Source organism: Volvox carteri (assembly GCF_000143455.1).
Source record: "Volvox carteri f. nagariensis unplaced genomic scaffold VOLCAscaffold_43, whole genome shotgun sequence".
Classification (NCBI taxonomy): Eukaryota; Viridiplantae; Chlorophyta; class Chlorophyceae; order Chlamydomonadales; family Volvocaceae; genus Volvox; species Volvox carteri.
Window position 1 is genome coordinate 636,230 of NW_003307586.1, and position 17,577 is coordinate 653,806.

The 17,577-nt window shown below is 57.0% G+C and overlaps 1 protein-coding gene across 1 annotated transcript in view; it reads right to left on the reverse strand.

The window, feature by feature from the left end:
* Positions 1-5,024: 5,024 nt before the first annotated feature.
* Positions 5,025-17,577, reverse strand: part of VOLCADRAFT_118754 (uncharacterized protein) — a gene marked incomplete at both ends in the record, with an annotated part of 34,590 nt that continues 22,037 nt past the window's right edge. Inside the window, 19 exons of the mRNA XM_002954504.1 lie at positions 5,025-5,085; positions 5,488-5,540; positions 5,668-5,745; positions 6,525-6,662; positions 7,122-7,229; positions 7,468-7,528; positions 8,180-8,311; positions 8,682-8,740; positions 8,871-8,999; positions 9,301-9,442; positions 10,267-10,629; positions 11,046-11,182; positions 11,716-11,853; positions 11,951-12,079; positions 12,636-12,755; positions 12,905-13,178; positions 13,383-13,658; positions 13,991-14,114; positions 16,997-17,135. Coding sequence (XP_002954550.1) covers positions 5,025-5,085; positions 5,488-5,540; positions 5,668-5,745; positions 6,525-6,662; positions 7,122-7,229; positions 7,468-7,528; positions 8,180-8,311; positions 8,682-8,740; positions 8,871-8,999; positions 9,301-9,442; positions 10,267-10,629; positions 11,046-11,182; positions 11,716-11,853; positions 11,951-12,079; positions 12,636-12,755; positions 12,905-13,178; positions 13,383-13,658; positions 13,991-14,114; positions 16,997-17,135 — 2,661 coding nt within the window. The remainder of the gene's footprint in view (positions 5,086-5,487; positions 5,541-5,667; positions 5,746-6,524; positions 6,663-7,121; positions 7,230-7,467; positions 7,529-8,179; positions 8,312-8,681; positions 8,741-8,870; positions 9,000-9,300; positions 9,443-10,266; positions 10,630-11,045; positions 11,183-11,715; positions 11,854-11,950; positions 12,080-12,635; positions 12,756-12,904; positions 13,179-13,382; positions 13,659-13,990; positions 14,115-16,996; positions 17,136-17,577) is intronic.

The following is a 17,577-nucleotide window of genomic DNA, read 5'->3' on the forward strand; positions in this document are numbered from 1 at the left end:
GGCGACGACCACCCATAACTACACGCACGGAGCTCCGGCCGCTGGCACCGCATGAGGATTTCAGCTTCGCTCCGCCGACCAGCATGCCGCCCATTTACTACGTGCAGCCGCCGGAGTTTGCGGAGCCGCAAGGCCCCCCTATCGAACCCCCACACCTACCTCAGGAAGATGAAAACTTGGACGCGATGTGGGATCTGCCAGCGGACTATCCCCTGCCAGAGCGGCCGCTAGAGGCGGATGAGCTGCTCGCGGATTGAGGGGCTTCAACGTTCTCTCCTCCCGCGGCCATGCGTCACGGCATGGCTTCAAGTTGCTTCACACGGCGTGTAGCCGTAGCCCAGCTCAACGTCGGTGTAACCAGGCGACTAGCCACCAGGCGGCGAGGCTAGATACCCCGGGGAACCCAAGGAGGTATCCGGAGCCGTGTGTGTGCTCCTCTGTTAGCGTTGCTTAGTGACCACCAGGCCCGAGGTTATGATTGTGGTCTTTGCTGCAGGACTAGCATGTTAGGACTGTGTGGTCGCGGCGGCTGCCGTTGCTGCTGTGTTTTTTCCAATGTGGATCTCAAGGAGAGGCATGCCGCTGCACGCAGTGTACACACATACAGCGCATCAGGAGCTGAGGGTAGAGCACATAAAACGGATAGCCGAGCAAAGCTGGAGCCCACCCCAAAGGAGCGCGTGGGGCAGGAGGGGCCCCTCAGCACAGACGGGGGTGTACCGGGACAAGGCTAGCTAGGAACCACGTGCTAAGGAGGACTGTCATGCAAGCCTCTGCCTAATTACTATCGACAGCTTGAACTCACAAAGCCGAATTCGGAGGGCCATTGCCAGGAAATCAGGAGTTTTTAATATTCATATTACAGACTGCTGACCTGGCAAGCATGGACAATAACTGTGCAGGCTGGCCGTTGCTCACGAATGCCGTACATGCCGCCGTGCGGTCAAACATGCATTCGTCCGGAGCACTCCCCGGTGTTGGTAGAGAGCAGTCCTGCGATCAGCGCTCCGGAGCGAAGACTGTCCTGCGCGTACCTTCCCTAACGCTGATAATACGGTTGCATACCGATGAAATTGGTGTTGAGCGAGTCGGACCGGCGCTGACTTCGTACTTCTCACCTGCATATGTCGTGGTGTACTACTCATGGTTGGTTTCGCAGCGGAGCGTTTCTTTATCTGGTTCGGTTAGGGTCAGCTGCAAAAGCTGTGTGGCCCTGCAAGTGTCTACGTATGCATGTATGTATGCATATACGCATGTGTGGGTGTGCGTCTCAAGCCGAAACCTAAATTGTACGGTAGGTTGGGGATCTAAGCCGATTTCGTAACCCCGTGTATAATTGAATCACTCATCCCTTTCCAATTTGAAACTCACAGCTGTTATGACATACATTTGTGCAGCTGCCTTTCCTTCTTGCGGCATGCGGGCAGGTGGTGACGCACCTGTACCGGCGTCTGTACGGACGCCCCGAGTCCACCCTACCTTTTTTCTTGAGCCTTCTTGGGTCTGGAAGCAGCTGGTATAATTCACAAATATGGATAGTGATAGGTTTTACGTGCGGGAAGCTGACATTTGAGGCTGTGTGGATAGTCGTCTATTTCGTCGTCCTACCCTGCATGATGGGCCAGCCCTGGAATCTGGATTTTAATTTCGTTGTATTAGTTTTGCAAATTTTTTTAAGGATAGCCGCGCTATAGTACTATTGAGGTGCAAGAACTGAAGGGCTTCGGAAGGGAAGCTATAGCTACCACAGCAAGCCTGGGAAAGGTCGAGCTTGGCAATCTACGTCCATAGTGGCGACGGCGGCCGTCGATAAATAATCAGGGCCATGCGAGGGTCGTCGGTTGGACCTGATGGACACGCTGAGTAGAGTCCTAGCGATTATGAAAAAAACTTTTGTCCTTCATTGGCTCGTAGGGGCATTGCAGACGGAGAAGCGGTGTGTGATACTGACGGCGTTGGCTACTGTATAGATATCGTAAGAATGATGGCGGGCGCAGTCGAATGCGGGCAAGCCCACCATTCCCCGTGCGTGCAGGAAAACCGCCGTTTAAACAGAACTATCCGACAAAATGCAAATACCGAGATTTTCACAGGTAGGCGCCGCGCGCTGCCCTGTCGCGCTCCAGGAGCAGTCGTCTACAACTTATCGCTAAAACCTTAAGAACGCGCCGAGGGCTGGCTTACTGTAAAAGTTCCAAACCGCATGATGGGCACGACGCAGGCTGACGCAGGCATCGGTTCTAGATTCCCGGGACGATTGTTTAGTATAGCCACCTTGAGGTGTAGACCTATATCAACTGCAGTCCGATGACGAAGCCAAGGATCCCATAATCTTCCACCCGCGGTTACCTGTCCATAAAAATGTCAACCATACCAAATCATTTACGTTCTAACCGTTTACGTCACGATGGCGAAGAACGAGAGGCAAGTGCGTTCCAAGTTTCGCCACAGGTGTGATGCCTGCTGCCACCTGCTGTGACTTCCTCTTTACAAACTTTAGTTTCCAGGGTAAAGGATGGGCCGATAACGCAGGAGGGTTGCTCGGCGGCACGGCAGCCCACGCAGGCAACCCTGGATGTTCGAAGGCAGTTCAAAGGTGTGTCCCGGCGCCAGGATGTGGAGCTTCAAGCAGTGAACGGGGGGTTTGCAGAGCTGGTGGTATTCGCTTTATGGGAACCCGCCTCGTGGGGGAGAACATCGTGCTTATCAGCCAAGCCGGCCTGCAGAGACCGATTCCAACATCTCACGGGGCACCGCCACCGTCGGTCATGGCAGCGCTTAGAGAGCGGGCAGTGTTGGCCGCGGCCGCAATCCAACACGCTGTCGATGCCATCTTATGTGAACAGCTGAAAGGGGCATAGCTACGCGGTTTGGCAGGTGCAGCGATTATATGTCAGCAACCCCGCACTGTGGGCATCAGCATATCTGACCTCCGAAATGGGCCTGCACGCATCGTTCACAGCACCAGCGCCTGGGCGGCCTTGCCACAAACTCGCGTTCACAGTAGCAGGGACTGCTGGGAGCAGCATTCTTCCCATCAGGACCTCCCGTTGGGCCCCTGGGTCACAACCATACACCCATAATGACGCCTTGAGCAGCACGCGAGCCTGCTATGCGGATATCGACACAGCAGCACCATGATGTCCGCCATGATTGAGACACACAGCCGCAAGTGCATTGCATTATTGGAACAACTCTTTCAAAGCAAAGCAAAACATGCAAAGTGGGGACGAGCATCAGTCCGGACCTCGATGCGCCCAACACTGGTGCAGTCCACAACACCGGACCAGGAATGATTGCTGTCTATGTAGGCCGCCCTAGCAGCATTCAACTAGCTAGCCGAGGTATGTATGTATGTATGTATGTATGCAACGATAGTGGAGGTGGCTAACATGCATGCAAAGAGGCTCAAGGACTCCATGCCAATCAAGATCATCGGTGGACCACCTGAACAGCAGGAACTCATCGCTGCATTGGGCGCCGTGGCGGAAGAAGTAATTGGCGCGTTTAGTGGCTATTTTATTTACTGGCAAGGCGGCAGGCAATACCTCCACGGTGGTTTTGGAAACCTTGATGGCGACAAAGACGGCGCCTTAATATACCCCATGGCCCAGCCGCTGTCTCCTTCCCAACCTCTGTCGCTACCTGCGACTTACCCCATCCCAGGCAGTGGCATCTCAGACGGCAGCAACAGGTCTCGCTCGCCGCATTCATAACCTGCTGTGAGCCCATGGCTTTCCCGAACGCCAGCGGCTGGCAGTGATCGCAGTGTTAGGAACCCCACTGTTTGCGGCCAAGGTGCGACAATGCAAGGCGCGGCAATGGCAAGCTCGGGACGATAGGTCTTCTAAGGCCAGTGTACAGCAAGGAGAAAGAGGCACTCCAGTGGAGCTGGAAATTGTACACAAGGGTATGCGTCATGCTTACTACATTCGGTAGCACGTTCCAGGCACAGACAGACAGACACCCTCAAAAGGTCCTTACTAAAGAAGCTCCCCACTGTTCTGCTCTTTGCTGTTATTACTCGCAATCCCGGAATAAAATACAGGAACATGTACACAGGGATGAATTTCGTCAAAAGCGCACTCGAAATTGTTAGCGGCGTGTAAAGATGACTTTTGAACCAAGGGCAAAAAGTGTGCGCTGGTGCGCATGCTGGTTGCCTTTACCGCAATCGGCACCACCCTGCAGTACGCCGTCATTTCAATCAACATGGCCCTACGCCTGCCTACGCAACAAAGAGATGTCGCTTTGGGCCGCATATACTGCCCTCCCCTGCACACAACACATGTCAGGCCCTGCCTGCATATGCCACCCGCACGCAGCGTGCCGTACAGGTAAATGAATGCACCTGCTCACGCGAAGTTTACCACCAATCGGTCGTGTGCATGCGTGCCTGTCTGGCTATCTGTCTGTCCGTCGCTCTCCACGCATAATCACCCATAACTGCATGGGTACGTTATCCCTCGCGAGTCGCGCCCTCCTCCCATACGATAGTTGCTTTCCAACACCACCGACAAGGGGCAGAAACTCAACTTCTGCCAAGTGCTGAATCCTAAGCTACGACCCCCGGGAATAACTGACAGGAAAACATCCCCTCCAGTGCCGCATGAAGAGTGTAAGTAGATAGGTAGGCAGGAGGCGGGCCTACAACAGAGACCCCAGGGGACATTGAGAGCCATCCGCATGGGCTGCGGAGACAGCACAGGCCCTTAAGCCATGTGGCCATGTCGGACCCTGCCTGCGGTCAGAGCTGCTGCCTCCGCCAATCGCGCCCTCATTTCTCAGCCATTGCTGTTGCTGTGGCAGCAACCATTGGAACTCTCGCATTTGGACCCGCTGCTGCAGTCTACCTTCCCAGGCTGCGTCCCCGTTCGCAGCCGCCACTGCTACCTTCACTACAGACGAGTGATAACCCGTAAGAAGATCTCACCTTGACATCCTGTAAGGCCCCAATTTTACCCTACCGCTCGGGTGCTACTTTGCCCTGTTCCCTGCCGTCATACTATGTGAGCCGGCTTGAGCTACGAGGTGCTGGCAGCAGCGGAAGAGGTGGTTGTCCCTGGAGAATCCCTCCAGAGCCACCTGAGGAGAGGGAACAGCGATACGTTGTTGATGGACACTGGTTACAGGTGGGCTAGATGACTGGCTACGGCAGCTGCTTTTGCGTTATCCCTTTCATTGTTCCCCCGGGGGTAACACTACGTAAGCATCAGGCCACCATTTGGCAGTCGTAAACGCCGGTTATTGGGTCATGGCCATGCTGAGAGAAAGCGCATACATGGTGCTCGGTGGTAATGTACTCCCAGGTTTGTAGGTAGGTGGGCGGGTGAGCAGACTGTACTTTTCCCATATACGACACCGCCGCAATGTGTCTTCCGATAGCAGCACGGCAGCGCGGTACACATCCTTGTATGCATGTCACTCAGTAAGGCCTTAAGCATCCCGTACTAAGTATTGATCACGCCGCCTCCCCCAAAATCGCACCTGTCGTCGCCCAGGATCTCCGATAAGCGCTCGTTGAAAGGCCGGTAAAACTCCTGAACAGGAGCAGGCGAAAGGGAAGTGGGGGACTCAATAGTTCAATAGCATCCGGAGGCCATCAAGACCAGAAAGGAAGTCGGCAGCCCCTTACCCCACTGCCCACTCCCGGACCGTCGCCCTCACCTCGAGCATGGTCCTGGTCTCTGGCAGCATCTTCTGGTACTTGTCGCTGTTCTTGTTGCGAGTCTCCATGCCCACAATCTATGGAATGGGATTGGGAGCGGCAAAACCAAAAAGAAGTAATCAAGTGGGGGGAGAGGAAATCAAGTGGAGGGGAGCAGATAGGGAAAGGCATTAGAGGACAAAGGTGAATGGGGACAGCGGCGGCACAGGGCAAGTACTGTTGTAAGCAGGATGCCAGTCGTACCGCATCACAGTACTGCACTGCTGGAGTGTGCAGTTATTGGAGCCCTTAAAACGAGCTTAGCCGCGAGGCGTAAATGTTTGGGTTGTCGCATGCATGTATGAATGTGCTCTGATACGTACGGAGGCAACCCAGTAGATACTCGGCACACGTGCTTGTTTGTGGCGTTTTGTAAGGCATCGCTTATGGGATCCCTTTCCACATAGATACACCTTGATCGTCGCCGTTTGGTGACATGCATGGGTGGCGGCATTAGCATCTGAGCACAGCCGAACACTGCAGACCGCAGCCGTGGACCCGCTTCACTTTGCAATAGTGGGAAAGCGCTTCCTATCCTGTACCCTCTTCCGATGATCTCAGATCCCGGCGGGCCAATCTTGACCACACAAATGTACGAATCCGCAACGGACTGCCCCCAAGGGGCTGCTCCCTTGACGTGGCTCGGCTCGTGCGTGACGAGCTGGCAACACACTTTCGTTCGCCAATCCAAGCAGGGGAGGAGGACAACATAATGACAATTGACCATCATCCATGGCCACCCCGTTTTTACGGACTGGCCCCCCACGTGTGTGAGCCATGTAACTTTAGGACGTACTCCTGCTACCGCCGTGCGTACCTTGAACCACTCATCCTCTGTTGGCCTCCGCACATCCAGGAACTGAAACACGGCCTCCAAGTGCACCCGAGTAGCCGCGCTGTAGTCCTCGTTGCGCAGGAACAGCAACTGGTCTCGGGGCCAGTGAGCCAGCCAGTCCTGGAAAGAAAGTTCAGGGAGATGAGGACGTGATGCTTTTCGGCGGGCAAGGGTGCATGGAAGCAAATGTCAACACAACCTGTGTCCAAAGCACCGACTGCCGGGGGATGCAAAGCTGAGCACGAATACAGGGCCACGGCGAGTACACGGGTCGGCCAGAGCAGCGGGGTTCGGATTCTAGCAAAAATGCAGACAACAGCAGCAACAGCGCCGATAATGATGGCACCCCGGTGAACCTTTTCAATGGGTTCCAAACCACACTCCTACCATTCTTATCTTAACCTCCAGCACTACTCAACTGCCGCCCCCACCGCCCCAACACAGTTGCACTGCACAGGTCTGCAGGATAGTCCCCACTTGCCCCACACTCTCCACCTCCCGAACAAGACAATCAAAAGCCACAACGGGTGAACGTCTTTGAATTCCTCAACACAACAACAGCCCCGGTAGGCCGCGCACCATAATGAACTCGGAGTACATGCCTTTGACCAGCTGTTGGGGGTGGTAATGCCGCACACAGTACTTAAGGTCTTTCTGGTCCGTGCAGGAGCGCCACGCCGCAATCTCCTGCAGATGGGTTTTTAGTGGAGTGAGTGAAATTCAATTGGAATGGGGTCGAATAGGACCAGAAAGCGCCCTGCGGACGTGTGCATACGAAGGGAGGGACATCGAGGAGGTCATAAAGTTCAGGCGCAGGGTTGCCCCCGGCATTAAACTACATTCACTGTCATTACTCCTTGTCCCAGCCCCATCCCAGCATCTCCACCTTTCACCCTAGAGTCCCCACAGCAATAAGAAGAAGCACCTTTTCCGCAGCGTCATGGAATTCGTCGGGGCCCGGTGGGGCCTGAGTCCTGTCCCAACGCCTGCAGAGGAAAGGCAAACACAGGTTCAGCGGCAGGAGTAATCTGACACTGTCTGGGTCTGCGAGTAGCAGCATGCAACAGCAGCAAGAGCGGGCCGGCCGCAAAGGCACGGTTTGGCTTTTCGTGCCCACACGGTCCCCCGAGACTTCCTGGGGTACGTGCAAACGCCGCTGCACCCGGTGGTCGGATATAAGTAATGTAGACGAGAGGGCTGCCTGATGCACGTGGTGACACGGCAAGGCAGCGCTGCATGGCCTGCCAGCCATCTCCCGGTTTCTCGACCAGGTTCAAATCCCGCCCTGTCCAGGAGTGTTCATTCCCTTACAATACCCTAGCAAATGCCTGCTGGGGCCCCGGCGCCCTCCCCGGGGGATCTCCAGCCAAAAGGCCTATCTGGCGCGCGGAGTGGTGGTGTCCCAGTGACCTGTACAAGGGTACACTCCTGCTACGTGGCGTTGGGACTAAAAAGGGAGGGATAGACGGACATATCATGGACCGGCCCTGCACCTTCGGCATCCACCACTGGGCCCGCGACCGGACTAGCAAGGTCGAGGGTGATCGAAGGAGGAAGGTATCACGGGGGAAGGAGGACATACACACACGCGCGCCGGGGAAAGCGCCGCAACGTCACAGTATTGTGTGCGCACCCACCTGTAGTAGTAGAATGCCGAGTAGTATCTGTCGACTGGGTTGCGGAAGATGATGATGTTCCTGAGGAAGGGACTTGCCTCCCGCATCAGCTCCGGCATCGTCACGGTGGTGTTGCGGTCCCAGGAGGGCCCACTGAAGCCGGGAGGGAGGGAGGGAAGGATTAGGCGACAGGGAGGGAGGGAGGGAAGGAGGGAGAGGAGGGAGGGAGGGGGCAAGCGATGGAGGCTACCGGGAAGGGGGTCCAAGGGGGGGACAGCCCGACACGCGGCAAAACGCTTTCAGGAGGCAAGACCTGGGCGTGTACATGCTCAAGGATAAGGTTGTGGGTCGGACTAGCGTGCTTGGTTAGCTCTCAACCGCAGCCACCCTCCTCCGGGACCGTTACTCCTGTTACCCCCTCCTCTTCCGCACAACCCGCTCAGTGTAACTTCCCCCCTTGCGGTCCGCCCCGGCACCTTGCCGTAGATCCAGCCGCCATATGACCACACGCCCCAACACGTACCGCAGATACACTCCAGCAGCTGAAGTGAAGGTGTTGGAGGAGGCCTCCCCCGTGATGCCCTGCAGGGGCCAGCCAAGGTGCAGAGAGGGCGGGCGATCTCTAAATTAGGACGTAAAAGATGCAGATGTGGAACAGGTGACATGGCTCCCGAGTCTCTCGCAGGGAGACAGGCCCGAGGCAAGGTCTCACGTCAGGGATGTTGCGGATCTTCTCGGCTGCGTCCGCGAAGAGCTCCACGTAGCCGTCAAAGTCACCATTTGGCGGGGCGGTGCAGGGCCCGACAGGCGGGTGGATGCACTCGTCCCACCAGTGGGGCCCCTGCGGGGTGAATGCGGCAGAGAGGGATGGGCATAGCGCACGGTACAGGAAAGCGCGGAGGCAGAGGTGAGGCTGTAGTTGGGGCCCCCGGAGAGAGCCCAAGTGAAGATTGTTGCTCTAGGCGGGTGGTCAGATAGGTCACCGAATACAAGGAGGGCAGCCCGGTCGGCCCGCAAGAGCTTTTTGGTGCGTTGCTGCTGTTGCTGGTTATGGGTCGTGGGATCGTTATACCTTGCTCCCCCCTCTCTCTGTCGTCTGCCTAGTAGGAAGCTTCACGGCAACCCAAGTCCTGCACCGCTACCATCCCACCGCATCTCGCCTTATTTCTTGACTTGAACAGCAATGCGTGCTTGGAAAGGCGGTGGTAGAGGTCGGTGGTGCCGCATTTCGAGACCCCCAGGATGTGGTAGAAGGGAATGCAGCGGAGGCGCTCCCCTGCCATCCTGTGCACGTGCGAGGAAGAGCATGGTTAGCATTACTAAGCAAAGACAAACGACGACACTCAAGCGTTCATGTTATTATTTTCCCTTTGGGTTATGGCATCCCAGAGACAACATGGCTTGGGGACCAGGGATGCCGTGGGTGTGCAGGTCTCGCGCTATTATACCATAGTCAAATGCCAAGCTCGCGTCGTCACCACATCGCTGCGCTGGCCAGGCTACTAAGGTACATAACTCTAGCAAAGGGCCCTTAGATTTGGCTGGAGGCACCTCCCTCCGATGCTTAACATGCCGCCGCAGGACTACCGTATGCCACCACACACGCGCACACACACACACAGGTTCTTAGCAAGCACCCAGGTCCTCTACGCGCGGTATATTAAGCAACACTTCAAGCGGCAACCAAAGGAAAATCAACCACCATCCAAACCGAATCGTCAAGGAAGCGCCCGTACCAGCAGGGGTTCTTGTAGCGGGGATCGTAGGCGGTCGGCAGAACCTTCCAGATATCTGGAGACTGGGCCTGTGACAAATCCAAATCAATCGCCGAAAAGAGGGGGAGATGTTCAGGTGAGCACATCCATCCACCCATCCATCGTCCGCCTGTGTGCTACCGACGACAATTAGGCGTTGAAGGGCCAAGGGAACCCCCGGGGGAGGGGAAGGAGGGAGCTGCACACCCGACCGAGCGGAAGCCACATCATCCAAGACACCAGGCGTCGATGGGGCCCATCTAACAACACGATGTACGAAACCCCCTGTCCCGGCGTGGGCGACGGGGGAAGCTACTTGCCAGAGAACAAGTCAAAGGTCCGCCAGGAGCCTACCGCCAACACGCCCCGACAACCTGGATCAACTCAAAGCGCGGAGAGCGAACGTAGCGCCGCCAATGCTCCGAGGCGTTGAGTTCGATGGGGTGTAGCTGCGGTGCCAGGTAGCGGGTGTGGTAGTCGGGTGCCGAGGTGTCGACTGCTTGCAGCAAAGCTGCCACGGGCCTCGCTGGCGCCACGGCAGCATCGCCGCCATCACCGCCACCGCCGGCCGGCCTGCTGGCCGCCGTCGCCACCGCTGTCCCTATCCCTGTCACTGCAACGGAGGACGCGACCTGTGTCGCCGAAGCCAGAGAGCTCAAGGCGCCCGCGGTCATGGAGTGCAACTGAAAGGCGCTGCGGCCCCCGCCCAAGTTCCTGCTGTAAGCAGCAAGAGTGAGAGAGGAAAGCGCCCATACCGTGAGGGCCCAGGGCGCCAATACAGATGTGGGGAAAGACAAGTGTTTTCGAAGAGCAGCTAAAGCCTGCGAAATCGAATAGCGCCGAGGGCGTCCATATTTATTACCACATGGCAGGCAGAGCACACACATGGGGCAGACCCGGTCAGCAGCTGTCGCTCAGCCCAATTGTGGGCCTTATTGTTCCATCGTACATATGCAGCGACACGCACTCGCTTTCGTTTCTCCCGGCCAGTCCTCGGAAAGACCCCGGCTAACCTCCAGCCGGCACCGCGCTGGACAGTTCCACTTGCCCCCTAATCCTGGAAAAGAACACTATGTGGCACACCCCGCAACATGCCATACGGCTGCCGCCCCTGCCCTTTCCAGATCTCTCACCTCACCGCCCTTCGCGCCATTTGGCGACCGTGGCCCATAACTTCCCAGCGTCCCCCCTTGTTCGCGGCGATGGCGAGGCCATGTTGGAAGCCCCCCACCATGGCCTGGACCTGCCAGCCGCCGAGGGCGATGACGCCCTGCGACATGGCGGGTTCGAACACGTCGCCGCGCCCGCTGGCTCCCCGCGTCGTCCTGGCCCCCCCCTTCCGTCTCTGCGAAGAATCCAGAAGAAGAATCCAACAGGGGGCGCTATAGTGACTCTACTCATGATGCTGCGGCGCTTGTGGATTTGCTCTTTACTTTTTCTGCGGGTTTAGGGATTTCAATTTCCTCGTGGCGGCAACCTCGGGCGGCGGCCAGTCAGGGCGCAAAGTGCGGTCTGACGTGTATGGTAGGGGTTGAGAGGTCTTCATTCACACCGCTGCACAAACGAGGATACTTTTCATTACCACGGAGGGACGGTCGCCAGGCGTCAGCGTTTCCATCCAGCCATCAGCGTGACGGGCTGTATAACAGGTACAATCTTGAGCTTCTACTTCCCGGTCGCAAAGCAGGTCGCGGTTCCTAGAATGACTGACGAGTGCATATGATGCGGTGTAGGGTCGCGGTCATCACTATTGAAGAACTTTGTGCAGGTCCCCCGCTCCAATCCGCTGATGCCATGCCGTACCTGTACGGGGTTGCCGCGTCCCACTCCAGTGCAGAAGTAGCCGTTGCTGCCCCAGCCGTACAAAGTGGTCTCGGAGGCCGCACCGCTGTGGTACTCTCCCGCTGACACGAAGCGGATGTTATCGGCCCCCAGAGCACCCTGAAGCATTAGCAGCAGCATTAGCAGCAGCCCTTGAGGCAAACAACGCTTCACACCAGCCCTGCACTCTCAGCCAGTGCGCAGCCCCCGACCTCACCAGCGCTTGTCCGGGCTCCCTGGAGTTCCCCTTGCGGCCCATCAGCAGATCCCGGCTGCCCCACGTGAACACCTTGCCGTCAGCAGTCGACACCACGGCGTGCTCGCGGCCCGCAGCGACAGCCTCAACCTACGAAGACGTATATTCAGCATCGCATTAGCGCGCGTGAAGGTGACTGAGAGACCCAAGGCTGGGGAGATGAAAGTGGTGGTAATCAAGGTCGGTACAGCTGGCGGCTGCCTCACCCCCCACAGCCTTTGCTCAGGGCTAGCTAGGCCCCCCCGAGCAAGGCCTAGCAGCTTGGACCCCGGCCCACGTCATCAGAGGCCGGGGCGCAGTCGACCCCAGTTAAGGAACGGATCTGGTCATCAGTCGCAGTGGCCGGGTGCGCGCGAGCGCGCACATGCGCGCGTCCTGAGATAAGAGAGGCAGCGCTGCTGCAGTTTATTTTCTTGTTGCATATGGCAGCGTTATGGCATGTAGCGGCTGTATGGCGTTTGTTGGTCCGTTGCAAGTCTTCGCGCATCCGCGTCCTGCCTATTCCTTGCGTGCCACCTCCGGTGCACATCATCGTGTCCCAACATGGCCCAGATTGTGTGTCGCCAAGTGGCCACGTGCTGGGCAACTGGGCATCGTGGGATAACAAAAGGCTAAGTGGTGAACCCTACCGGGCTTCCATACCGACCTTTTTCCCCACCAACCCGCCCTCCACTCGTCCTGGCACCAGCGGGTCTCCTCCGCGGCCCAGTTCACCGGCATTGTTCGGTGCCCTCCGACTGGACAGCGTGCCCGCGTACCCATCGTCCTGAGGAAGAGGATGTGGAGTGGGCGGATGAGGGTGGGCAGATAAGCTTGGAAAGTCCATATCGTCATATGCCCCCTGGACCCGCGGATAGGTACTTCACCTTCCCTAGTGCCCCCTCCCACTGTTTCGATTCCCTTCTTCTCTCCCACCTGCGAGTTGCACGTGTACACCTCGCCCTCCGCCGTAGCAGCAATCCAGAACACGTAGCCCGCGTCGAATGCAACCACGCGCTTGGCTGCCAGTTCTCCGCTGACCAGTTTCGGCTTGTAGGCCTCATTCCGCTCAGGCAGCTTTCCGCCGTTGGAGCATCCATCATGTCCCCAAGTGTACAACCGTCCTGAGTCGTCCACCGCCATACTCACATAGCGACCGGCAGCAGCACCCACCACGCGGACGCCGCCAGGTAGGGACACCAGGCCGGGGCTGCGGCACGTGACAGGGAGTACAGGAGTCATCAGATGATAGGGCACTGGAAGCCATACACATGCCAGCCATATCTTTGCTACGACAACTTAGCTAGCATATGCCACTCATAGCACCTACGACACCATCTGAGTCGTGCCTGAGTCGCACGATAAGAACCTCTTCCCCCCACCACCCGCTCCGAAACCCCTTTTACCCACTCACATCCCCGAGTGGCAGCTTGGCCCCGCGGTGCAGGGTGTGGGGTCCGACTCCGACGTGGCTCCCACCGCGGGCCGGCCCAGCTGCCCCCAGTCGTTGAGGCCCCAGGAGTAGAGCTCCCCATCCTCAGTGACGGCCATGGTGTGGTAACGCCCCGTCACCACCTGCACCACAAACTTGCCGCGCAGGGGACCTTCCACGGGACCAGGCTCCTTGGTCCCGGCACGACCCAGTTGCCCTGAAGCATCCAACGGAGGACTTCCATGGCCGCCGCCGCCCCTGGAGTACATGCAGGGCATATACACTTAAAGAAGCGAGGCCATGGACGAGGGCAAATCTCGCACGAGGTCACCACATGGACCACCAAGACTCCATTTAAGCCCACCCAACCGTATTGTCGCGCGCCTACGCAATGACTGGGCCACCGCCGAGCTTTCCTCTGGGAGAGTGGCGCCGTGCATCTTCATCTAGGCCATTATACGAGGCCGGTGAGCTTTGCTTTGCTACTGTGACACACAGCATGGTCCCCGATACAGGACGCAAGCGCAAGCGCATGCCAGGTCAGGTCTAGGCTGGTCGGCAAGCTTACAACAGTGCGACACGACACGTACTTTGAGTCGTTGTGTCCCATGGTCCAAACCACGCCATCGGCAGTCGCAATGGCGGAATGGCGGCTGGCGGCCACTGAGATGACCGTGAGGTTTACTAGAGCTGGCTCCGGAACCGAGGTGTCACCTGTGCGTCCAAGGGGAGAGCGGAGAGGGTCACCACAACAACACTGTGTTTCGCGGTTGTCGTGCGTTGTGGCCTCAGCTACAAGTCGTCTGGAGCCCCATCTTGCGCATATCCGACCGTGCTATAGGAATTGCGCGTCGCGTGATGAAATGAGATGAATCAGATGGTCACGGGCTCACTATTTTGGAAGCGAAGTTATGCCCTGCGGCCAGGCCACGACACGCAGGGCCTGTGTGCGGGTGGCACTGCGCCAACGTGCATGAAGGGAACACGTGACAAGGTTTGATTGGCGTCCACGTCAGCCGTTGGGATGGTCAGGTCACATGCTGTACGGAACTCCGTAGTGGGGCATCTCCCTGGGCAGGTTGTGCACCCAGTAGGGAACCCAGAAGCTCTGGCCCAGCACACCTGCGGTTCTTCCCAGCCTCCACTCTCTTAGGCCCCAGCTGAACAACGTTCCCCCTTGGGAACATCGAGTCAACTGAGCTCCGGAGCTGCGTCCCACGCAACCGTTGGCAGAGGCCAACAGCTCGCGTGTGTCTGCGCTCCAGCCAATTGCTTCTGCCTTCTTCACCAAACTGCTTGATCGTGATGCACTACCTTTTGGAGCTATCGGCAGCTGTACAAATGACGCAGAATCGGTGTGAATGTCTTGTGCGACAAAACTTGCGCTACTCAACTGACTACTTGCGTATAATATAGCAGTCACACATAGCAAATATACGCTGCTCCACCACAGAGGGACGAGCTCTGGGGTAACCATGTCCTTGTGTGCAAAGTTCTCCACCAGACGTGTCAAAAATAAACATGGGCTCCCACAGATACTCAGAGATAAATAATAAGATAGTAACAGATATTATTCTTCCGGAGACCAAAGGAAACAGGTAAAAGAGTGTTTACAGTCCGTTGCGGTTAGTCCGTGCGAACCGCGTCTTGAAGCGCTGGAGCCGTCAGCGATCTCCCATGTGACCGGTAAATCCAGAACCCCCTGGAAGAATTGGGACTGTTGAGCAAAGTAACCGAACATTAGTTGTTGCTCCATAGGTAAATGCCATTTTCTGTTACAAAGAATGAAAGAGAGAAAAGGACTGAGAGGCCCGAAGAAGACGGGCCTAACGAACGGAGAAAGAGACACCGCAACTGAACTAACGCGAGGCTGCGCCAGAAACGGGCGGGCGGGCGGGCGCGCGCTGAACAACAAAAACAAGATAAGCTAACCAGCTTAATGCGCGCAATAAATGACGGCCCTGAGGACACGGGCCGTTGCGAAACAGTTAGTCTAACAGTTACGCATTGGGCCTTACGCCCAACTAACCCAGCTTACTTACGCAAGCTCGCATTAGTTGTTGCTCCATAGGTAAATGCCAAAGGAGAAGATACCCCCTCTAGCGGAAATAACAAACAAACTGAGCACCAAAACAGCGCAACGCGACGGGCCGCTAGAGGGACAAAGGACGCGAGAGCTGCCAGACAGGCACACACAGCGACACGAAATAAAGCTCCCCAAGCAAAACGCCTCAACGACCTCCAAACGATACTCCAGCAGCAAGGACGGCGGACACGCCATCTCTACACAGGCAAAAGAGCAAACAAACAGAACGCTGCCAAAACCACAAGGACGAGGTCAAACCAGCGCTCTCCAACCGCGCACAGACTGACCCACCGGCCACAAACGCGACGGATCCCTCAACAAACGCTGACGGACGCCATCTGAAGGAATGGACGATAGACACGCGAGAATGCCAAACATGTGCCCGCTGAGGGTTGACTAAACGGCCAACTAGGGCTTGAACTGAACACCGGCTCTGCAATAACGACCGCTCCACGCGCCCAGGGCGCTGACAGCAGGGATACGGATGACGAAACCCAGCACGACAAACAGCAAGGTCGGGCCACCTCCGAACCAACAGGTACACCGGCCAACTGTTCAAAGAATCCACACAGCACCTGCAATAAAGACCAACACAAAGAGAGTCTGACAGAGCCACGGAGTGCTGCAAATGCAACCAACTACTATAAAAACGCCGCCAGCAGGGGCTGTCTCCAGCACAGGGCGCTCTTGGTTAACCGAGCAAGACATACACGGAGCTCACGGAGTCCACGGAGCTCATGGCACTGAAAATAAGGCTGAGCAGCACGGGCTTGGATAAAGCTCTTGGCAGCTAGGAACTGACCCCACAGGAGCCCAACATAAACGGAGTCAGAAAGAGCCCCAGCCTACCGCGACACAGAAAACGCACAAACACAGCGATGCAAAACTGCCAGGTCTTAGCACCAACCCTGGGACAAGGTAACCTGGCAACCGGCAAAGACATGCGGAATGGACCAACCCTAGGCCGGCGAGCGACAGCTGCGATACCAACAGGTTATCAAAGACCGGGGATGTCGCAACGGACTGCAGATCCAGCGAGAAACCGGGACCTATTCCGCGCCAAAGGTACTACTCGAATCTAGTCCCAAATCCAGCGGGGTTGGAACCAGCGGTACCCCGGATACCAAGCAAGTGAAACCGCTCCGAAATCACGAGAAACCAAACGCAGGTTAACACCAAGCGACGAAAAACCAACTATCTGCGCGGTGCCTAAGGAGCGCACACACGACAAATCCCTACCTATTCGCTCCACATAACTGCATAACTGCTCCCCTGGTGCAAAGCAACTACGGCGTTCCCTCAAAGATGGTCCCACGGCCCCTATAACAAATAACGCGGCCCACGGGGAAGGGTGAAATGCTAGGAAAGCGCTCCCAGCGGGGCACACACACGGCCGAACTTGCAGCGCCTCACGGAACGACCGAGTGCTAAGCAAAGCGCCCACATGAAGATTGCACCCGCACTGCCACGACCTGCCAGGAAGGGGGTGGTAGATAGGTGCTCGACCCACCCTCGCCCGGCGCAAACAGCTCCGTATTCGACGGCAGGAACACAAGGTCAACCGCCAACTCCATCAACTGTTGCCACCAAGGTTGGGCCGTCCAGTACGGCACGACTAGGGTGAGGCACGCTCCCTCCTCGCGCACTTTCTGCACCACAGCGAGCAAGAAGTCGGGGTCCAAGGGTGGGCAGCCATATGCATTAAGCCCTGCCCAAGATTGCAAGAGAGCATTGACCCCCGATGAACCCGGACAATGGTGGCGAGAAAAGAAAACCGGGAGGTGCGTGTTAATATGCGTGGCAAACAAGTCGACATGGTGCGGACCGAAGCGGTGCTCCAAAAGGCGGAAAAACCGGGGATGCAAGCGGTAATCATCACGGTCTACCCAACGCGAGGCTTCATCTGCCTCGTTGTCAGCACTAGCCACACGCTCGACTTGTAGAACAATACTATGCTTCTGCATGAATTCCCATAATAATTTTAGTTCGGCATGCAGAGCTGCCGAGCGCGAAGAAAGACGCCCTAGCACTGCTTGCGTGCACATGTTGTCCTCCCTAATTAACACAACACGCTGCTGAACGAACGGGAGG